The sequence below is a fragment of the Solanum lycopersicum genome, chromosome 2 (assembly GCF_036512215.1).
Source record: "Solanum lycopersicum chromosome 2, SLM_r2.1".
Classification (NCBI taxonomy): domain Eukaryota; kingdom Viridiplantae; phylum Streptophyta; class Magnoliopsida; order Solanales; family Solanaceae; genus Solanum; species Solanum lycopersicum.
Genome location: NC_090801.1, coordinates 59,751,807 through 59,774,859, shown reverse-complemented (window position 1 = coordinate 59,774,859; position 23,053 = coordinate 59,751,807). Strand labels below are relative to the sequence as shown.

Sequence of the window (23,053 nt, the reverse complement as noted above, 5' to 3'; positions counted from 1 at the left end):
ACGTGATCTTAATGCACCAATTAAAGATGTCGTAAAGGCCCAAACTGTAACGATAGAAATGGTGGTAGATGAAAATTTCCAATTTGAACAGTTTTTAGCTAGACATAATAAAATCAAGGACAAAAATGCTCATTTTGAACTCCGTATGCATTAATAAAGCATTTATGGGAGCAACGTAATAATTTCAAAAATTAAGTGTTAATGTAATCGTTTACTTTATTTGAATTTGTTTATTAAATTAGATATCATATAATATTTTCATGTAATTTATGATATTTAAAATTTATAATAAAATATATTTTATATTAAATAAAAAATTTAAAAAGATAAAGTTTTTATCATATGAGAATTATATAAAGTAATCATTAGGAAAAAGAAATAAATGATATATATTGAAATAAGAAAATAAAATTAGAATAGAAATAATAATATAATCTTAAGAAGAGATAAACGATTTATTTTTAGAGAGTAAAATAGAGAATTTAATTGAAATTTTTGAATTCTGATAAAATAGAAAACTCTATATTTCGAAATCGAAATTAAAATAGAGAATAGATGCCCTAAGATTGGAGTATATTAGCTTTACCCTATCCAAGTTGAAGTTGGAAGTCAAAACCCAAAAAAGAAAAGAGAGAAGCTTTATAATATCATCGGTCTAGATTTCGGGGAAAAATACACTGTTAGCTCAAAAAAAAATAAAAAAAATTAGGTTTCTAATCAAAATATAAAGCTTTCGCCATTTTTCATAGTTTGTGCGTATCCCATGGATCTTTTACAATCTTCATACGAGGATGAATCGCCGGATTCTTCCCCAATACGCATGCTTCCTTCTAAATCCGCCGCCCCTAAAGTCGACGACACCATGCTAGCCCTAACAGTCGCCGGCGAAGCTGCCAGAGCTCAATCCAAACCCCTTGACCCGACCCAGCACGTTGTTGGATTCAACCCGACGTACGAACAACTATGGGCACCAATTTGTGGTCCAGCTCACCCGTACGCAAAGGACGGGTTAGCTCAAGGACTCAGAAATCACAAGTTAGGGTTCGTAGAGGACGCGTCTATTGAGCCCTTTGTATTCGATGAGCAGTACAATACTTTTCAGAAGTATGGGTACGCTGTTGATCCCTCTGAAAATAGCTACATCGGTGATTTGGAAAAAATGAAGGAATGTGATGCAATTTCTGTGTATAACATACCACAGCATGAACAGAAGAAGAGGAAGTTAGAGAAGAAGAAGGAAAAAATGGAGGAGGAGGGTGATGAGCAGGATGTGGATATGACGGAAGTTGAAAATCCGTCCACCGACACATGGTTGATGAAGAACAGGAAGAGTCCATGGGCTGGAAAGAAAGAAGGGTTGCAAGTGGAATTATCTGAGGAGCAGAAAAAATATGCTGAAGAGTATGCTAAGAAGAAGGGTGAAGAAAGAGGTGGTGATAAAGATAAGGCGGAGCCTATGGTTGAAAAGAGCACATTTCATGGTAAAGAGGAAAAGGATTATCAGGGCAGGTCTTGGATCGCTCCACCGAAGGATGCAAAGGCTGCTAATGATCATTGCTATATACCAAAGAGATTGGTACATACTTGGAGTGGACACACGAAAGGGGTTTCAGCCATTAGGTTTTTCCCTAAGCATGGTCATTTGATTTTGTCAGCTGGGATGGATACAAAGGTGAAAATTTGGGATGTTTACAATTCCGGTAAATGTATGAGGACTTACATGGGGCATACAAAGGCAGTGAGGGATATTTGGTTTAGCAATGACGGGACGAAGTTTTTGACAGCTGGATATGATAAGTACATTAAGTATTGGGATACAGAAACAGGACAAGTAATTCAAACGTTCACGACGGGTAAGATACCCTATGTGGTGAGGCTTAATCCTGATGAAGATAAGCAGAATGTACTTTTGGCTGGTATGAGTGATAAGAAGATTGTGCAGTGGGATATAAACAGTGGACAGATTACACAAGAGTACGATCAACATCTGGGGGCAGTTAATACAATTACCTTTGTGGATAATAACAGAAGGTTTGTGACCTCTAGTGATGATAAATCACTACGTGTTTGGGAATATGGTATTCCGGTTGTTATCAAGTATATAAGTGAACCCCATATGCATTCCATGCCATCTATTTCGCCCCATCCAAATGGGAATTGGATTGCAGCACAAAGTTTGGATAACCAGATTCTTATTTACAGTACGCGAGAGAGATTTCAGCTGAATAAAAAGAAAAGATTTGCTGGACACATTGTCGCTGGTTATGCCTGCCAGGTCAATTTCTCACCTGATGGACGGTTTGTCTTCTCAGGAGATGGTGAAGGCAGATGCTGGTTTTGGGATTGGAAATCGTGTAAGGTCTTCAGAACTCTCAAGTGTCATGATGGGGTCTGTATTGGTGCAGAGTGGCATCCTCTGGAACAAAGTAAAGTTGCTACTTGTGGCTGGGATGGTTTGATCAAATACTGGTAAGCTTTATGATCCTTGCTTTAGTAATTATGTTTATGTAGGTTAAACTTTTATTGCTCTGTCCCATCGTAGAATTTAGTTGTTAATGTAGTCATGACACGGATAGTGAAAAACGCTCTCGTTGTATATCCACATATGCGATTCCATATTTCAGATTAAATTAGCTTTAGTGTGACCTGAGACTTATGTGTTGATTAGAACTGCCACTGAATCTGTCACACCTACCTTGATCCACGGATGAACTACTCATTACCTATTTCCTCCAAAAAAAAAAGAAAAAGAAGAAGCCCACAACAACAAAAAAGAGTTTTAGACATCTAGCCTTTAACACGTATATGAGAGTGTAGTGACTCCTTCAAAACATTCTAAATACACCAAAAGATGCATGGTGGAACCATTTGCCGCATCATCGTCACCGATTGCCAACTCTCCAGAGGCCCCTGGTAGCACAAGCTTCCTTATCAGTGTAGGGCATTACTCAACTAACCCCCAAAAAATTCAAAAACATACTCCAGATGTCTTTGGCAACTTGATAGTGAAGTAGAAGGTGGCTGATTCTTTCAGATTCTTGGGTAGCACATACCACCTGTTGCAGAGCACAATCCTCTTTCAGTGAGATATTTTTGGGATAGACAGGCTTCTAAAATAGCTAACTAGCTGAAACAGGCTATCTTTGTTGGATTTTTCACCTTCCAAACTTGTTTCCTAAAGACAATACTTCAGTGATACCACTACTGCTCCAAAGATTAGTATAGCATGATTTTTGATTGAAAAAATACCATTTTTACGACAACTGCATGCCATTACATCTTTCAGAAGAAAATGGAGAATCCATGTCAACTATCTCATTTTCCTCCTGGTCTAGGATATTCCTTCTAAATGTTTCCTTGCCTACCGTTTATGATTGATGCTTGGGGCTGTTCAGTTAATTGGTAGAGTCCTGGAAAATTTTTCTGCAAAATGCTGTTCCCAGCCATTTATCGTCCCAAAATTATATAAATTCTCCATTCTCAACCATGAAATAAGTGTTTCTACTGAAGACTTTCCCCAATTTGATTGTGTATGTTGTGATATGAAGTGTTAGGGACTTCGGTATGCCAGTGATTTAGCTCTCTGTGTTTACCTTAATAATCTGCCTCCAAAGTGATTATTCTTCACGTCACACATTTTTTAACTTTGTACCTTTCTTGCATTGCATATATATTGTATTTGTGAATTAGTTTTTCACGTTGCATATAGTGTCTCTCTTCATTTGCGTCTATCTTCATGAAGATGTGCTCTTGAAGCCTGATCTTGGTGCTTTTCTGCAATTTTTTGTTACAGCATTTGCACTTCGTTTTGTGACTTGATGAGCTTGTTTTTGAATCAAGAGCAGAGATGAATCTATTGAGAATAGAAAGGGAAAAAATGGAAAAGTGAATTTTGTGGATTTTTTCACTGACTGGGAAAAATATGAACTTCGTGGATTTTTTCTTCTTTTTTCAATGCCTGCTGTCATAGAAGGGGGAATGAAGGAGGGGGGAGGGGGGAGGTATGCTAGGGAAGAAACTAGTAGCACAAGGTCCAGGAAGTAACAATCTGCCTCATTGCTTGATTGTCTGCCATTGCAACTAAAACATAAAAGACTTTGAATTAGGATTTTCAAATCCTAAAATGACAACTGCAACTTAATCCAATTTCAAAAAGAAAAAAACATCATACCTTTAATGGATCATGTTAAATTCATGACTTCTGAAAGACAAAAAGAACCAAATTTTAAGGAAGCATCTTCCCTGACTTGTCACGGATTTTTTTAAACTTCCACTGCAATTTGAAGTGAAAGGACCCTTCTAAAGTTATGTTTATGAGGTCATCTGTCGGTTTCTGTGTCTCTTCTTGGCAATTCCGTGGGAGATTGGTGCAGTTCATCTTCCAATTAATGTTTTTGAGACTTCTGTCAGTTTCCGTAAATGTATCCTTGTCAATCCCTTGAGAGATGATAGAGTGTAACTTACTACCAACAAGAGAGGGTTAAAGCACTTTCACTCGTGCTGTTTTCTGTCATTAAAATATCTGTTATTGGGGTGAATGGCCTCTATTTTGGGGTAGGGGTTCTGTTATCAGTAGATAGATTTCTCATCCAGAATATCAATTAGGTCTATCCTTCTCTTGCTCTGGAGGATAACCATATTTTGAGTTCGCTTCTTAGTTCTTATTGTGTTGCCTCTTGTTTGTACACGTGTGCTTGTATTTTGAGACAGATTCACTTTTCTTATTCCTGGTGTTCAACAAACATGCTAACCTCATCTCTGGTGTTTTCAGGGACTAGTTTTTGAGCAGCCATTTTTGTCTCCATTTACTTTGAGGACAACTTGTTCAACATGGGTTGGCTAGAGGAATCAAGACTCTTATATGCAGTGGGTGGTCAACTCATTTGGGACACGTTGGCTGGAAAAACCAAGCTATGAATGCATTTTTTAGTCAATGCTAGTCTTTACCTCAGTAAAACAGGTTTTCTCAGATGGTTTTCTTTGGTTGAGGTTGTACTAATAGTTACTTACAGAGGGACATGTAACTTTCTGTCATGTTATGATATTCCATAAGACAAGTTAGTTGGAAAATCAGTTCTTGCATTTTCCTCAGTTAATGTCATGCACGAATGAAGTTTATGTTGTAAATTGTTTTCGTTATTTTAATCTGTTTTGGGCACCCTGGCCTCCCAGCATAGATCGTTTTTGAGGATATAGAAGTTGAAGTTCTTTAACCTTTTTCGATTAAATTGTAAGCAGACGCACACTCTTCTATATTTCACTTATTTTTTCTTCGAACTGGTCTTTTTTGCACTTGGTTGAATTACAATTTGAAGCATTTAACTACAATGTCATGATACACACTTGTAACTGGGTTAGCTCCTTTCTCACTTTGTTGGTTGATGATAATTGCTCAACTTCATAGATGGTCAGACGTTTTAGAATGCAATCAGGCATGTCGTCCGATGAAAACTGTTGTCACACTTCAAGCCTTGTGAAACTTAACATGGAAAGATGGTCACAAATGGTTTGTGTTCCACAATGGGGTATGCAAGAGTCATCTGCTAGACCAGCTTCCTGTAAGTAAGCCAGTGCTAAATGCAGTCTCCGGCATAGGAGCTCGACATGCAAATGGTAGAGCCTGGTGGAAGGGAGAAGTATCAAATATTGAGATTCATTCTTTTAACACGTTGTGAAGCTCAAGGTCGTGCCTTGGCACTTGGCAGCGCTGTGCCATGGAAGAAAAGGCACAACCTTGAGCCTAGCTTGTTCAGTTGTTCCCCATAAAAACAGACTAAAAAGAAAAGGAGGTCATTCTTTGTGAAACGGAGGGAGTATCAAATATCGAGATTCATTCATTGTGGCTAGGATATAAATACTGCTAGATTAGAGCATTCACATAGTCATGATATTCTCAAGATAATTAAGAAAATGATTACTTACAAAGTCGCAATCAAGCTTGTTGCAGGTGCCGGCAGGGACACCAGCCTCTCATGAAGAAAAATTACTGATATAACTACAAGAAGTCTAACCACAAAAGAGTAAAAACTGGTTATCAGAGGAAATGATAGAAATTTCCTTCTTTGCTAACACACGCGAAAATTAGTTATCTTAAGACCTTCCTGAGCCGTATCAACAGGTTACACAACAATAAAAACTTGCATTACACACGGCGACTGGTGGTAAATGCAAGATCACAGAGGAAAAGTGTCTATTCACACCAACGTCTTGTGCATCGACTTAGTCATCCTTTTTCAGTTTCAACTTTGCTTCGACATCACCACTGTAAGGAGCCACGTGGTATGCATATTGCTGCATAACAGAAAAGAAAACCATCTCCACACAAATTAAAACATTCTGAATGGCTTCCTGAAGGTGCTCCACATCCAACCAAAAATGGTGAGATTTGATAATTCCCCACGAGACTAGAATTTTAACCAGCAACCCCTGCAAAATTCAGAGATGAATAGTTTATTGCACCAGTGGTGGCAAAAACATATCTCAGTCAAGCAAAGCATCGAACGGAGAGAGGCTTCCTCACAGAAACAACATAACAAAGAAACCAATACCTCCTTTTTGAGAAGTTGAAAGAATTTCAAAAGTAATGGCATGCAAGTCAAGAGGATTCAATATTTTAGTGGTGGTAGTTTGTATCCTTTGCTTGATGATGATTGTTGGCTAGCAGGACACACCATTTTTTTTATAACCTAGAAATCCCGAGAGTCAGTGGCTCGTGATTTGAATCTCAGTGGATAATGGATCTGCTCTAGACCTTTCTCCACTTAAATACCTTGCCGTTGGTCTGCGTCAGGGTTTGAACTCGTGACATGAGGCTAACCTTTACATCACGTTTCCCTGCAGCAACTAACAGGATTCACTTATATTATCCTATGATCAGTTCATTGCAGTGATTCCATGCCTCAAACTCACACAATGGATATCCATCCACCAATCAAACTTCAGAGGAGATTATTGTAAGAGATTAACAGCTATCTACTCCTAATGACAACCTTTTAGAGGAGGTTGGAGGCAGACATATTAAAGACCTTTAATTTTCACTTGTTTGGCCAGATAAAATGTGAGCTCAACCGCAGAACCCATCTGTGCACTCTTCTATGTCTCAATCATCCTGACCTAAGTTGCATGGACTATTCACTTTCGATGTTGCACCCGCGTCACATTACCAAAAATACACTACTTTTGGAGAATTCGACATGCGCAACATTTTTGAAGAGTCCGAGCAACACAGATTTTTACATATTGTTTGTCTAAATAATGAAATAATGAAACCGAGTCCTCCATATAGAAATCATTTTCCCAAGCTACAGATAAACCTAGAAGTACATAGATAGTTCAGTGTCCCTTGGTGTGTTTTGGTTCCATTACAGGTTTACACACAGATGTAGAGGATAACAGTAAAAGGTTTGGCATGAGGCAAAACCCAAATGAAGTCCATCCCTGCAAATAAGCAAAATCTGTGCCTCCTGCCCAATACCACTCCCACAAAGACGCAGTGAGGAAACAGCATCAGAGGAACTTAATAAGTATTGATTGTTGGTCAAAATTAGCAGAAACTTACACGTAGGTAAAACCAAATCTAAAATAAGTCAAGTCTTTTGATTTATAATTAGTAATAGAAGTCCCTTAAAGGCTTGGCTCCATTTCAGTACATGTAACGAGAAACTCATTAAGGGACTTCTATAACTAGTTATGAATTGCAAGACTTGACATATTTTGGATTTGGTTTTACGCTTCGTACTGGGTATTCAAACCTCGCTACTCTTACACCTCAACCAGTCAATCATGCCCTTGGGAGTAGGGCTACTATAACCTTATGCTGCCTGCCTGCCTCTATAGATTACAAATATTTTCATCCTTTCTTTCAATTAACGCTTTAAAAAGTGAAAAGCAAAGAAAGCCATCGCTGACAGGATGTCGATCTTAGCATAAATAATTATCACATATGTAAAACAAATAGTTGCATTCACTTACCTTGACCAAAACTTCAAGAGACGGATAAGGATTAATTTTATTTCTAGATTTTGGGGGGGGGGGGGGGGTAAGAGGAGATGAGTTGGAGTCTCTACCTGCCAAAAGCTGAAGAAAACTATCCCTTTAATGCAGATGAACTTTGAAAGTGGTTTGTGTGGCTGCAGTTCCTTTGAGAAAACATGGTAGAAAACAACCAAGGAGTACATGGCCACTGAGAATGAAATATTGAGAATGATGGTAAACGTCCAGCTGAGCCAATTCGGATACAACCCAAGAATCTGCAACGTGATCATCAAGATAGAGCATGCTGGACGGATAATGACAAACTGCCATGTCCAATGCTTGAGAAGTTTCAGTGTCCGGTGATCTAAGTGAGCAGTGCGAGGCTGCAATTGGCAGGAAGAACATTAGATGCATGGTTAAAATACACCATTCTAATACTACTTTATCAATCACTCTAGTGAAATTGAGTAAGAAAGGCATAAGCTCAATTAAACAACTGACAAACTTCAACCTAATATCTCACATCACCCAGATTACAAGAAAACTTATGTAAGTGTTAGCAAGCCAAGCCTCCAAGTCATCCGGATATGAAAGAGCAAGCAGTTTATATCTGCACTTAGACTGGATCTGATTAATATAATTTCTTTAGGATATAGAGTCATTATAATTAATTGGTTACATTAGGTAATAACTCAAATAACTTGGTTGTCTATCTTAGACGACTAGAAGCCATGTGCTTCAGAATAAAAAGAAATATACTGGGGGATAGACTTCCCCTTGCCCCTAAAGTTCTTCAAAATGATATTATCACACAGTAAACACTAAAGGGGGAAAGTCCAATAGTGGTTAGATTCAAACGCAATGGTTACAACAACATACCTAGCGTAATCCCACAAGTGGGGTTTGGGGAGGGGGTAGGATGTACACAAACCTTACCCTACCTTTGTGGGGTAGGGAGACTAATTTTGATATCAGTTATAAATACATTGAATGCATAATCATCTGGCACATATTGAGAGGAAAGCTAAACATAAGTATAATCACACCTGAAATAGAGTCATCGGAAAGGAATGATGAATTTCCCTCCCCTTGATTTCATCAGGCACAATGTTTTTGCTGATGGATATATTCAAATAACTATACATCAAAGCCAAAAATTTGGCAATTGCCTGAAAAAAGACATCAAATGAAACATGTTTTGCTTTATTTTTTCTGTCAAACTAGAAAGCATACGATTAGACAGCGTATGCGCCATTAACAAAGGCATGTCAATCACACGGTAGCAACTTACCACAGCCTCATAGCATTCTTTAACTGAGTCTAGAAACATGAAAAATGTTTTGCTTCCACGAATATCTAACAAACCCACAAACGAGTCAATGGCATAAAGGGGAGCCATACATATAATCATGATTATTGCCTTTTGCTCCTTTGGGTTTTTCCAGAAGAAGAGGTGTTGTGACAAGAGCTGTATCGTGAAATGCATCGAAAGCAAAGCAGAAAATCCTGATCCCACCATAGTGAGTTGTGCACGGTCCATACTAGCAAAGTCCATATTTTACCAAGCCTTGCAAGAACACAACACAAAGCTCCTCCTGCAAATCAAATACCAAAGACCTTTATACTGGTGTTCACCAATTTTTCAACTGCCTGCACTTTTCAACTAAACGTGCAAACCAATTCTCAATTTTATCAAGGTCAGAGAACCACACACAAAATTTACCAACATACAACTCTTCAACAGAATATCAAATTTGAGAAAACTTGAGCTTGATATCTATCCACCAATTTGATTTAAAATCAAGATTCAAGGGGCATGTTGAATTTTTAGTTAAAGATACAGATTTTACATTCGGGGGAATCAAAATAAGATGTTTTCTTGAAAAACAAAATACAACCCAAACCAATACATCGCAAATTCAATAAATACAAAAAACACCCATATCCATTTGACTTCTACGGAACCGGATATATAACAAGAATTTGATTTTAAATCAAGATTCAAGGTACATATTGAACTTTTAGTTAAAAATACAGATTTTACAATTGAGGAATCAAAATAGAATGTTTTCTTGAAAAACAAAAAACCAAACCAAACCAATACACAGCAAATTGAATAAATACAAAAAATATCCATATCCCTTTTGACTTCTGGGGCACCAGAAATTTATCAAGATCCGCATAGACCGAAGAAGATGGTAGAAAAGTTATCATCAATCACACCGAAAACACAAAAACAAAGAAAGAATCAAACAATAGTATGTTTCTGGAAATTATTGCACTACTTACAGTATAATAAATCAAGAATGAAGATAGTGACAACAAATTCGTGCAGAGTATTGTGAATCTACTAGTAAATTTGCTTTCTAATTCCTACTTAGTGAGAGCTTCTTAGTCTTAAATATAATCTAACTATGGATTTGACACTTTTATATATATTTGATTTCAAGTATGGAGTGCGTTCAATAATATATTGAATTCAAGAATGGAGTATAAATACGCGTTTTAACAGGCGGTATTTCTGTTCAACTTTTTACTTGTACTTTAATCGTATTTTTTATTACTTTATCTGTTCTAATTATCTGTGTAAATTTTCTTTTTTTAATTGTTCCTTCATGGAAATTTGTTGAGATAAGAGTAAAAAAAACACACACCAATCTCTTTTATTTGAAAAATTATGATACATAACATTTTATCTGTATAAAATATTTTATTTTGATAAAAATTAAATATTAAACTATTAATGTTAATTAAAAACTAAAAATTAAAGTATTATGTTAGATATGTATATACATATATTTTTTAAAAAATCTATCAGTGTATCGAATTTAACATAAATAAGTGAATAATTAAAAATCTTTAGCAATGACAAGTAAATTTTTTTTTGATATGAATATGTATCTAACACAAATGAGAAGAAAAAAAGAGGCCTGTTTCTCAAACTAAAAAGTGATAGTTTGGTATGAAATTTGTTCTTAATAGTTTGGGTATGAAATTCACACTCTCAATATTTTAGGTATGAATCTAAATAAAAAGATATAATTTAGGTGTGGTTTTAAAATTTATCTATAATTTCTTTTTACCTATTATATCCTCAATTATTTACTCTTTTGTCTTTAATTATTTGTTCACTTTCCTTTTTAGTAGGATCGTCAATATGGGCTAGGCCAGTTGAGCAGCCTGGCCTGACCCGTGATTTAATAGGGTTGAGTTACACTTTTCGGATCCTATTTAAGAAAATTACTTTTTAACTCGGCCAGAATAAATCTGTCAATTTATAGGGCTTGAGAAATATGAGGAGAGCCGGCTCGTGAGTCAAATAAAAATTAATTAAAAAGTAAAAATAAAATAGAGTATTAAAATAACAAGAATCGAAACTCAAAATCTTATTAAAATTTAAAATATTATAATTTAAATACAAATTATATTTATAAAATATTTACTATATAAAATGTAAAATTTCTAGAGAATCACCAAATAGGCCACAAAATATGGACTATTATCATAGTTTATGTGTTTTGTTATGATCATTGAAAAACAATTAGGTTAATATTTATATTTAACTATTTATGTTTTATCGAAAATCCAATTTAATAAAGATTATAATGATAATTCAATTTGTATATTTGATTATCAAATAATAACACCAACACCATGTAATATTGTATTGTTGACTTTTATTATCATTTGTTAAAATTATATTTAATTTAAAAATTATAAAAAATATACTTTTAAGAAAAGAGAATTGATTCGGCAAGCCTGCAACCACAAGTATGTGGGTTGGGCCAACCCATTAACTCACACAGAAATAAGCTAGTCCGATCTGACTCGTCAAATTTCAAAGGTTATACGGATCGGGCCTAATGATTTGGTCGGCTCATATTGACAACTGAAATAAGTAGAAAAAAGGATAAAAATAGTAAATTACTCACATACTTAGAATTAAACGTAAAATAGAAAGAATAGAAATCAAAAATATAAAAGATAATTAAATTGCGGCAAATTCAAAAAAAAGAAAACAAATAGATGAGAATAATCTTAGCAATATTTTATTTTTCCTTTTGTTTTTTGTTTTTTCTCTATTATTATTGATTTAAAGAAAAACAACAAATCAAAAGAATTTGAAAAGTGAACATGTCTGCTAAGTGCATTGCTTCTCCATGACAAATAACTCTTTGCTTCGTTAGAAGAAATTACTAATTCAGTTTCAAATGTTGTGCCTCCAAATGTTGAACAATAACAACAACCAGCTTCAATTGTAGCTCAAAATGTTGTTCCACTAGCACAAGTTCTTATTATGAACCTTAACGTACTTAGTGAGACAGTACATGATGATTAGAGAAATTTGATGGTCAAACATTTGATTTTGTTTTAAATGCTCCAATATTTTGGTTTAATATAAAGGTAACAAACAATAACAATACATGATTAATAGTTGTAGGATACAACTCATTAACTCTGAAATGCGACCCCTTAGAAATGGAAGTCCTCAACATTATTTTATTCATTCCATCAATTGGAGGGATAGATCACTTAATGTGAATTTTTTTTCGCCCAACTGCATGCGCTTCCTACCCCAGGTTTGATTTTTTCTCATGAAGAGCCAATTTTTTTTTTCTTGTATTAGTCGGGTGTAACTAAACACACTCGAGCAAATAAAAATATAAGTGTGATACATACCAACGAATAAGGTTAGAAATAATGGACGATTCTTACTCGTGCTTACTATATAACAAGATTCATTTCCACCTCAACCACCTTTAAATAGAGATTCGAGAGTAACAGAAACTGGACCACAAGACAGAGGTGAAATGTCTGCGGCAGGGGTATTATGTGTCATAGGTGGGGTATTAGGATCAACTGGGCAAGTAGAAAAAGATAGACGTCTGCAGTGGAGGCGTCACGAACTAGACATGAAACGTCATAGGCTATTGGAAAATCAACTCAGGTCTACAAGAGTCTTGAGATTTGAGTCTTGCGGTCAATCCTAACATTATGTCTAAACTTGAAAAAGTTATTATCAACGTTTTTGCCTTTTAGTTTTATCTTGAATGATTGCAAACTTTGTTTTGACTCCACTTGTTAAGTGAGTGGAAATTTGAGGGCGGGCTCAATTTAGTAGGTTCAATGGTACATTGTTGGTTTTTTAAAAAATGTGCCCTTCTTATTAACGGACGTTGTTAAATGCCATGTGAATGCCATATGGATGCCACAATGCATGCCAATAGGGTTCCACTGCTACATAGACTAAACGAAAAAGGATTAAAAATACCCTTAAATTATATGAAATAGCTTATACATATCCTTAAACTATATTTCGGCTCAAAGCTATCCTTTTCGTCAAACTATTGAGTCAAAATTATTCTTCTTATTAATGAAAGTTGTTAAATGTCATGTGGATGCCACATTGTATGTCAATAGGGTTCCACTGCCACATCGACTAAATCCTAATTACTTTTTTCCCCTTATTGTATTATTTTCCAGAAACGATTTCATTCATTCTTCCTCATTTCGCGGCTAAAATTTCATGGTTTTTTTCATAGGTGTGTTTCAAAGTGGATATTCGTGATTATAGATTAGTAAATCTTTTTTCTTATTTTATAATGTTTACGATTTCAAAGCATGATAGTTAGGATTTCACAACTTTTCGCTCATTTCCTTGCTTGGATTTCATAGTTTTCTTCGGAGCTGGGTTTCAAAATGGATATTCGTGGTTGTAGGTTAGTACTTTCTTTTCTTATTTTATTATGTTTACAATTTCAAAACATCATAGTTAGGATTTCATAACTTTCCCCTCATTTCACTGCTAGGGTTTCATAACTTTCTTTGGGGATAAGTTTCAAAGTGGATATTCGTGGTTGTAAACATAATAAAATAAGAAAAAAAATCTACTAACCTACAATCATGAATATCCATTTTGAGACCCAGCGACAAAAAAACTGTGAAACCGTAACTGCAAAATGAGAGAGAAGGGGTGAAATCGTTAATGAAAAATAATGAAATGAGAAGGAAAAAGAGTAATTAAGATTTGAGGATTTAGTTTCTATGGCAGTAAAAATCTATTGACGTGCAATGTGACATCCACATAACATTTAACAACTTTCGTTAATGAAAAGGGCATGTTTGACCCAATAGTTTGATGGAAAGGACAGTTTTGAATCGAAATATAGTTTAAGGATAAATATGAGCTATTTTGAAAGTTTAAGGGTATTTTTTATCCTTTTTCTTTTAGTCAATATGACAGTGGAACTATATTGGCATGCAATGTGGCATTCACATTACATTTAACAACTTTCTTTAATAAGAAAGACACTTTTGATCTAATAGTTTGACGGAAAAGGTAGTTTTGAACCGAAATATAGTTTAAGGGTAATATGAGCTATTTCAGATAGTTTAAGGGTATTTTTGACCCTTTTCCGTTAAAAATAACAAATCAAGAGAATTGAAAAGTGAACATATTTGTAAAGTGCGTTGCTTCCCCCATCAACTAAATGCGTCAATATGGCTAGGCCCGTTGAGTTAGCCTACCCTAACCCATAATTTGATAGGGTTAGACTACGATTTTTGGAACTCATTTTAATTTTTTTAGTCTGATCTGAATAAGCTTGTCGATTTATGGGGCTTGAGAAATATGGATAGAGCCTGCCCGTAGATCGAATAAAAGTTAACTAAAAAATAAAAATAACATAGAATATTAAAAATAACAAAATTAAACTCAAAATTTGTTTAAAGTTTGAAATATTACAATTTAAATACAAATTATGTTTATAAAATAAGTACTACATAAAATAATTTTTTTTCCTAAGTCACTAAATAGGTCATAACTATGAAAGATTGTCATATTTTTTTTATTTTACTAGTTTCAGAAAACGTGCGTTGCACGTTTATCCTAAAATACTTCATACAATGTTTGTAGTGCAAATAATAAATTTAAACAATATATATATCAAGAATTAGCTATTATGCATGAAAAAATACTACTTTCAATCACATTTGTTACCGACCCAAAGGTATATATGTACATTTCACAAATTTCTTCAATAATTCATTTCCTCGTAAATTCAAAAAATAATGAAGTTACAGTGGTTCATCAACTTATAAGACACCATTGATTCTCTTTATCTTCATTTTTATTCTCTTCATGTTCATTTTTTTCTTTCTTTAATTTTTTTGTTAGTGAGTTGGATTCACTTGTACAGAATCACATCAACTTTTTGTGTTGTAGGATATTCCATTGATTGTTATGAATGCAGTGATAAAGCTAGAAGTCTTTCTTCTTGTCCTTGTGTAAAAGATTCCTTTTTTGGATAATCCAATTAAGTGTACCGTCTCAACTTCTATAAAATAATTTTTATTAAAAATCAAACCAAAATTTTATTAAGAACATATCAACTTACACAAAAATAATTAATTGCATATAAGGAACAATGATTTATTACCTGAAAATTGATACCACTTGAAACAGTTCAATCTGTGTTGCTTCACTTACTGCATCATCACTATGAAATATTAGCGTTATTTCTTAATTGTATCTTCATAAAAAAAAGTCAAATTTAAAAAATTTATTAGTAGTTGAAATATTCAACAATTTAGATGAGTTCAAATAAAGATAAATAAAACATGAGCATAACAAACTCATATAAAAAAAAATAAAGATAACATGATTACATGAGAAAGTATAATATATAATATAGGAAAATGGAGAATCTGCTAAAAGAAGATAAAAACATTACAAATTAAGTGATCCAAGAAGTGCCATCAACTTCTTGAGAGTGTGGAAAGATTATGAAGGTGTGAATATTAATGATGAGATAGTGAAGGTGTGATATTAATACACATTATGACAAAATTACACCTAAAACTGATCAGATAGAGAAATGAAAAGTTTCTCTAATACGTTTTCGTAATAACTTTATAATTAATTATTTTAACAACTATTCATTCTCCTACATTATTTTAACAATAAGTGAATCAACTTAATTAACAATTTAAGCATATTTAATATTTAATTAATTAATTATTTTATAATATTTTAATTTAGTATAAGGCTAAAATGGTAATTCAACTTTTAAGTTTTGACCTTCATGCTTATAATTATATATGATTATGATTATTGGAAAACATTTAGGTTAATATTTCTATTTAGCGATTTATATGTTTACTTGAAATCAAACTTAATAAATATTATAATGATAATTTTATTTGTGTATTTGATTAACAAGTAGTAACACTAACAACGTGTAATATTGTCCTATCGATATCTATGATAATATTTTTAAATTATAACTTAATTTAAAAAAATTTAAAAGTGTATTTTTAATAAAAAGAGATTTGGCCCGGCAAAGCTTGTATCCCGTTAACTTATGGATTGGACCGATTAATTTTTAGCCCACACAAAAAAAAGGGCGAAGCCCCGTCTGACTTGTCAAATTTCAAAATCTGTATGGATTAACCCGAATGAAGTGGGTCAACCCATATTGAAAGCTCTATTCTCAACCAACAAGGTAGCAATCTTTTACTTCGTAATTGTGAAGGTAGAATAACTATTTTCAAAAAATCATCCGCTCAAATACAACAAATTGAGATAACAAAGAAGAATCCAATAAAAAGAATAACAACTAAGTAAAAGGTAAGTAACAAGATTATCTACCTCATATTTATTAGCTTCTTGAATTTTGACATTTCTATTTGTTTCATATTTTGTAGGCTATAGCTCTTGAAATTTTAATCAGTGCTAGAGACATCACTTGAATACAATCTTGGTAATACATAGCCATCATCACCTCAATGACTCCAAACTTATAGTACAAAAAATTATGGGGAGAAAACTAAGAAAGATTCGCCTTTTTTCAGTAACAACACATACTAAGGACAAAAATCATCCTTACAACAATTATTGGTCCAAAAGTATTACTGGATGTTATAAAGTCACTGCTCTATTCTTGTTTATGTGACCATCTAGCTGAACTATGGAAAGTAAGAAATTGTTGTTGGTAATAATATTGTCTATGCTTTTAGTTTTTGAAAAAGGGGCGTCGACGACAGTAACTTATGATCACAAGGCATTGGTTATTGATGGAAAGAGGAGAATTTTGCAATCAGGATCAATACATTATCCAAGAACTACACCTGAAGTGAGTGTTTTCTTCTTATGTATGGCAATGTGGGGTTTTCTCTTTTCTTCTTGATTTTCAGTTTGAGAATATGTAACATGGATTATAAAGGGGTTCGATCTCTTGTTGAATGTAGATATGGCCAGAGATCATTAGAAAGGCTAAGGAAGGCGGATTGGACGTGATAGAGAGTTATGTTTTCTGGAATTATCATGAACCTGTCAAAGGAGAGGTATGAAGTCATTTCAAGTTTGTGTTTTTACGCGAGTTTGATTGGTCTCCCCCCTTGCGATGCTCACTAGTTGGAATTTTTATCTGTCAATTTAGCCCATAGGAAGTTGTTTTACCTCATTTTTGGGCAATGCAATTAGAGCAGTGTCAATTTTAATTATCACTTCCTACTCTTGCAGTACTACTTTGAAGGCAGGTTTGACCTTGTACGGTTTGTGAAGACAGTACAAGAAGCTGGCCTATACGTGCATCTCCGTATAGGTCCATATGCCTGTGCTGAATGGAACTATGGGTTAGTTCATCATAGCTAACTCATTTTCTTATTTTATCATGTACATCCTAATGGGGTCTTAACTTTTCGTTTTACTATCTCCGTCCTGTTCTCTGAGCAGGGGCTTCCCTATGTGGCTACACTTTATCCCTGGAATAAAGTTTCGAACAACAAATGAACTTTTTAAGGAAAGTGTTGACCAGTCTGTGTTTTTTTTTTCTTCTATTTTTTGGTCCTATTAAATGTTCAATAGTTGAAGAAACCTGTATTGTTTTCAATGCAGAATGAAATGAAACTCTTTCTTGCCAAGATTGTTGATCTTATGAAGGATGAGAACCTCTTCGCTACACAAGGAGGTCCAATCATACTCGCTCAGGTTGTTTCTTTCATCTTTGTGATGATGGATGTCTTTGTGGTAGTTTAAATCTTCTTCCTTGAATCTACACTCTTATTACTTGATAGTGCACCTTCTTCTTTTCAATTTTAGTTGTTGCATTTTTTGTGTTAATCAGTGATCTATCCTCTTAACAGGTAGAAAATGAGTATGGAAATGTTGAATGGGCATATGGAGTCAGCGGAGAGCTATATGTAAAATGGGCTGCAGAAACTGCTGTTAATCTTAATACGACCGTCCCTTGGGTGATGTGTGCACAAGAAGATGCACCTGATTCAGTTGTAAGGGGGTTATGGTATTCATTTGCAGTATATCAGAAGCATTTTTGTTAGTATGTTACAAAATGCAGTCATCTCAAGACCCTTTTGCACTAAACTTCCTGCTGATGTTACCATTGATAGTTTTGCTTCTCAAAATCAACAGTGAAAGGACTCCAAAATTAGTGAAGTGATAACTGCAAACCTGTTGATTATGCAGATAAACACATGTAATGGATTCTATTGTGATCGCTTCACTCCAAATTCCCTGTCCAAGCCAAAGATGTGGACAGAAAACTACGTTGGATGGTAAATCTTCTTCCTCTTTTATTATCATCGGGAGCTCTGACTCATGACATGTTTTTTTCCTTCATCACTTGCAAGGTGTTGTTTTGTTTTGCAGGTTCCTTGCATTTGGTTATCCTGTTCCTTTTCGACCTGTTGAAGACTTGGCTTTTGCTGTAGCACGTTTTTTTGAAACTGGTGGTACATTTCAAAATTATTACATGGTAAATACGTGTTACTATTCACATGTTGTTCTTGATCTTGTTAGTTCTGGGATAAGTAATGCCATCTATTTTGTTTAGTATTTTGGTGGCACCAATTTTGGTCGAACAGCTGGAGGTCCTCTAGTAGCAACAAGCTACGACTATGATGCCCCCATAGATGAGTATGGTAATGATATCTTAAATATAAGAGGAAGCATTTGATCTATTTAAGAATATCCTGAAGCTGCTTTTTGAATGCTATTCTAATCTAATCATACGTACTTGATACAGGTTTCATAAGTCAGCCAAAGTGGGGCCACCTACGCGATTTACACAAGGCTATAAAACACTGTGAAGAATATTTGGTCAATGCAGATCCAATTCATTTGTCCCTTGGTCTGAAACTTGAGGTAAATGACACATAGTGAGATGTCTTCGATCCAGATTTCAGCTGTTTAATAGATTAGAGGTAGATAACACACAAGTTTGAATCTAAAAAAACCGTAAAGAAAGTGTACAAGAAGCTAACTAAAAGGTGAGGATTGTCTAAGTTCATATAAGAAAACTTCAGCTCGTACCCTTAATCTATATGGGGTTGTACACCTCCTGCATGCTAGATATCTTATTTTTCCTCATCTGAATTAGCTTTTTTGTCAGCCTGTGAGTAACTATATTCTTTAATGTTGGATCAATGTCTCGTGTTCTTTTGATTTTGACACATCAGAAATGTCTAACAGGCACATGTATATTACAAGAGCTCCAATGACTGTGCAGCCTTCCTTGCTAACTATGGTAACAGTTCAGATGCAAATGTTACATTTAATGGGAAGTCATATTTTCTTCATGCTTGGTCTGTTAGCATCCTTCCAGACTGTAAGAATGTCATATTCAACACGGCGAAGGTACTGACTGCAGTCACATAAGTACATCAATTCTTCCTACTCATTTACTAGAAATGCATAGAATAAATATCCTGATCACCTTGCTTATAACATTAAAACTGTGAAAGTGTAACTCATTTTTAAGAAACTTTACAGAAGTCTATTTTGCCTCAATTTTTGTTACTGCTAATCTAACAGACTTTTTTGCCTTTACTCATAATGAATAAAGGTTGTTTCACAAAAAACGACAGGAAGTACAGCATTTACTCACAACACGGTTACTATTGAAAATTCGCTGGAGTCAGATCCTTGGGGCTGGTACCAAGAAAAAGTTGGCATCGCGAATAATCATTCGTTTGCATCACCGCGCTTACTAGAGCAGATAAATACAACAAAGGATACCAGTGATTTCCTTTGGTATACAACAAGGTAAATCCATTTTCCTTCACTTGTCATTGTTATGTTACATTTCTTTACGGAAGAAGCTGATCTGTAGCTGCTAATATTTTGCTTCCATGAGAAACTAAAGGGCATACCCCACCTTGGTTCTCTGGTTTAATCATTTGTTCAATATGATAAGCTATTTACTTCATTGATGTAATATCTCTTTTTCTTTCTCTTGCCAGTATAAATGTGGAGGAGAACATCAAGAAGAGGAAAGCCAAAGAATTGCAGTTAATGGTTGGAAGCTTAGGACATGCAGCTCTTGTTTTTGTAAACAAGAAACCAGTTGGTAACTAGCTCATCTAATCTCGTCTTCTTTAACCGTGTTTAATAACTTAGATAGGAACTCCAATTTGATCATAACAACAAAGTAAAAGTATAGTTTTTCTGATCGGTTAAGTTTTTTGATGAGGCGGTTCACACAACTCAACGGATCCAAGAAGAAGACTAATATGCTTCAGTTTTTACCTTGAACATTACTTAAGACTACAGAGAATTGCTAAGATAGCTGATTTGGAGCCTTCTTTAGGATTTGGCTATGGTAATCATGATGATGCAAGCTTTGTGCTAAGTAAGAAAATCCATCTTAAGCAAGGAAACAACACAGTGGACATATTGAGCATGATGGTTGGTTTGCAGGTAAGTCCATCTCAGTAAATAGCCTATTCCAATGCTTTGCCTATTGAAGCACATATTATTGAAGTCATTGCTTCCACTTCAATTACATTAATTCTTACTCATTTTTCATGTGATTCTCCAGAACTATGGACCATGGTTTGACATCTCTGGAGCAGGTGTATTTTCTGTTATCTTCAGTGATTTGAAGAATTCCAAGAATTTTTCTTCTACAGAATGGATCTACCAGGTTCTTGATGTGACAAACAAATCCTTTTTATTATGTCCATTTCGTGCGGTCTTCATGTTCTTGTTTAAATATGATTTCACATTCCTAACTATAAAGTTAACAGTACAAGTAAATCAAATGCCAAAAAGAAACTCTAAGAGTACTTGAAGCAAACTAGGTAATATGAAAAGGGACAAAGGAAGTAACAAGTCAGTGAAAATATAAAGATGTGTGACAGTATCTTCTAACAAGAACATTAGAGGACTTTGTGTAAAGGAATAATGAAGCAGCATAACTATTGGTATAAATTTGAAGACTTCCTTTTCTTTTTCCGAATTCTCTTGGGGGTGAGGGGTTGATTCATTTTCGTCTCTGTAATCTCAGAAGGTTATGGCTTTGTTCTTGTAAGATCACAAGGATAATATGAAACTTGTCTTACTTCAGGTAGGTCTTGAAGGTGAGTATCTTGGACTTGATAAAGTTAGTCTTGCAAATAGTTCTCTGTGGATTCAGGGGAGTTCTGTCCCAGTACATCAGAGTTTGATATGGTACAAGGTGTGTAGAATTGCTTGGTTCACTTGTTTTATGTCAACTGCTTATCATTTAGGTACCTTTCTTCCGACAACAAAAGAAAAAAATACCTTTCTAGGAATAGAGTGGCAGTTAATGTCAATGCTGGTGCTAAGATAATTTGTTGCATCTGTTGTATTCTTCTCTTGATTCTGGATATCTTATTTCCAGACAAGTTTTTCTCCTCCAGAAGGAAGAGGCCCTATATCGCTAAATCTGTCAAGTATGGGTAAAGGTCAGGCATGGGTAAATGGGCAGCATATAGGGAGATACTGGTCTTCTTATCGTTCACCCTCAACAGGCTGTTCTGATAATTGTGACTACAGAGGAGCTTATGATTCATGGAAATGTTTGAAGAAATGTGGTCAACCTGCTCAAGTGTTGTGAGTATATAGCTTTGGCTAGTGTATTTTATTCTTGATGCTTTGCGTTTTCCTGATCCTCCTTGCAAATAGATTTCACCGAGTACTGACCATTAAACCTTCATATAGGTACCATGTACCACGCAGTTGGTTAAAGCCAGAAAAGAACTTGCTTGTGCTGCATGAAGAGCTTGGTGGTGACCCTTCAAAAATATCTTTCTCAACGCGATCTGGGCAAACAATTTGTGCTCATGTATCTGAGTTAGATCCTCCACCTGTTGATACTTGGAAGACAGACAAAGATCAAACATCTCAAGAACCTTCATTGCAACTGAATTGTGAGCAAGGATGGACTATCACCGCAGTTAACTTTGCTAGCTTTGGAACTCCTACAGGAGATTGTGGAGCATTCATTGAAGGGAGTTGCCATTGGGATGTGTTATCCATAGTTCATCAGGTAATATTATTAGCATTTCTTCATTTGTTTCTACTTATATTGGTGATAACTTTGGAAAATCCCCATATACTACTCAAAGTGTTGTTCATCAAGGCTTGAACTATCAAAGAATTATCAGATCCCACATTGGTTGAGGGAATGAAATTTGATCTCCTTGTTTTGACCCAGACAATCCTCATCCCATGAGCTAGATTTTGGGATTGAGTTAAACTTAATGTTCAATTTACTTCGCATGGTATCTCAGCCAGACCTATCGATTCTTGTTTCCTTCACAAGCTAGCTTTTGGATTTGAGTTAAGCCAAAGTCCATTTTATCGTATGTTTGGAACTGAAAATCTTGAACGACTACGCAGGGGTGTGTGGGCAAGTCAGGATGTTCCATTCCTATCACCATGGCTAAACTTGGTGACCCATGTCCTGGAGTACAAAAAAGTCTGGCTGTTGAAGCTTTTTGCAGTGTTTGAATCATCAAATTCTATGGTTGGTGTAGTCATTAGCTTAGCGTGGTAACCTTCTTTGTCAAATTTTCTGCTTCTAGCAATCAAATGTACTGGTCTTTGTTTTAGCCAGAGCCAGCTTTACTTCGGTACAGCCCTAATCTTGATGATACAAAAGAGTTTATAAGTCAACCTTTGCTCTTTTTTCAGCTCTGTTGTGTTCATGGCTTTTGTTCTATTACTGGAATGACATGCAAATTCATTCTCCAGTCTAGTTGCAATATCACGTCGATCTATAGTTTCTTTTAATAAATAATAACAACAAAAAAT

General features: G+C 34.9%; 3 protein-coding genes across 6 annotated transcripts; 2 read left to right on the top strand and 1 right to left on the bottom strand.

Moving 5' to 3' along the window:
- Nucleotides 1–579: 579 nt before the first annotated feature.
- Nucleotides 580–5,277, top strand: LOC101258325 (uncharacterized). Of its 2 annotated transcripts, XM_004232768.5 has the most exons (2): nt 580–2,469; nt 4,772–5,277. In XM_004232768.5, exons 1-2 carry the CDS (start codon nt 764–766, stop codon nt 4,776–4,778), a joined length of 1,713 nt encoding a protein of 570 aa, XP_004232816.1. In that variant the 5' UTR covers nt 580–763; the 3' UTR covers nt 4,779–5,277. The 2 variants fall into 2 exon arrangements, with proteins under 2 accessions (XP_004232816.1, XP_010316697.1); XM_010318395.4 differs by lacking the exon at nt 4,772–5,277 and having other exon boundaries at nt 580–2,473.
- A 588-nt stretch (nt 5,278–5,865) lies between these two features.
- On the bottom strand, nt 5,866–10,513 carry LOC104645819 (uncharacterized). The gene is made up of 5 exons (XM_010318396.4): nt 10,264–10,513; nt 9,266–9,569; nt 9,021–9,143; nt 8,067–8,357; nt 5,866–6,426 (listed from the first exon to the last, which is right to left on the bottom strand). Exons 2-5 carry the CDS (start codon nt 9,527–9,529, stop codon nt 6,220–6,222), a joined length of 885 nt encoding a protein of 294 aa, XP_010316698.1. The 5' UTR covers nt 9,530–9,569; nt 10,264–10,513; the 3' UTR covers nt 5,866–6,219.
- Nucleotides 10,514–16,811: 6,298 nt separating this feature from the next.
- On the top strand, nt 16,812–22,932 carry LOC101258612 (beta-galactosidase 8-like). Of its 3 annotated transcripts, none has more exons than XM_010318398.4 (19): nt 16,814–17,108; nt 17,224–17,319; nt 17,498–17,610; nt 17,711–17,777; nt 17,873–17,965; nt 18,121–18,264; nt 18,461–18,549; nt 18,644–18,749; nt 18,828–18,915; nt 19,020–19,138; nt 19,466–19,630; nt 19,839–20,038; nt 20,236–20,342; nt 20,583–20,692; nt 20,814–20,918; nt 21,342–21,452; nt 21,639–21,850; nt 21,959–22,286; nt 22,640–22,932. In XM_010318398.4, the coding sequence occupies exons 1-19, from the start codon at nt 16,944–16,946 to the stop codon at nt 22,748–22,750; spliced, it is 2,529 nt and encodes an 842-aa protein (XP_010316700.1). In that variant the 5' UTR covers nt 16,814–16,943; the 3' UTR covers nt 22,751–22,932. The 3 variants fall into 3 exon arrangements, with proteins under 3 accessions (XP_010316701.1, XP_010316700.1, XP_010316699.1); XM_010318397.4 differs by having other exon boundaries at nt 17,873–18,004; XM_010318399.4 differs by lacking the exon at nt 21,342–21,452 and having other exon boundaries at nt 16,812–17,108; nt 17,873–18,004.
- Nucleotides 22,933–23,053: the final 121 nt, after the last annotated feature.

Excerpts from the sequence above, each read along its gene's own strand:
- LOC101258325 (XM_004232768.5), top strand. The coding sequence starts at position 764 with ATGGATCTTTTACAATCTTCATACGAGGATGAATCGCCGGATTCTTCC.
- LOC104645819 (XM_010318396.4), bottom strand. The coding sequence starts at position 9,529 with ATGGACTTTGCTAGTATGGACCGTGCACAACTCACTATGGTGGGATCA. Across the intron at positions 9,144-9,265 it reads AAGAATGCTATGAGGCTGTG|GCAATTGCCAAATTTTTGGC; the intron begins GTAAGTTGCTAC and ends GTCTTTTTTCAG. Across the intron at positions 8,358-9,020 it reads TTCCGATGACTCTATTTCAG|CCTCGCACTGCTCACTTAGA; the intron begins GTGTGATTATAC and ends TGCCAATTGCAG.
- LOC101258612 (XM_010318397.4), top strand. The coding sequence starts at position 16,944 with ATGGAAAGTAAGAAATTGTTGTTGGTAATAATATTGTCTATGCTTTTA. Across the intron at positions 17,109-17,223 it reads ATCCAAGAACTACACCTGAA|ATATGGCCAGAGATCATTAG; the intron begins GTGAGTGTTTTC and ends TGTTGAATGTAG. Across the intron at positions 21,453-21,638 it reads AGAGTTTGATATGGTACAAG|ACAAGTTTTTCTCCTCCAGA; the intron begins GTGTGTAGAATT and ends TCTTATTTCCAG.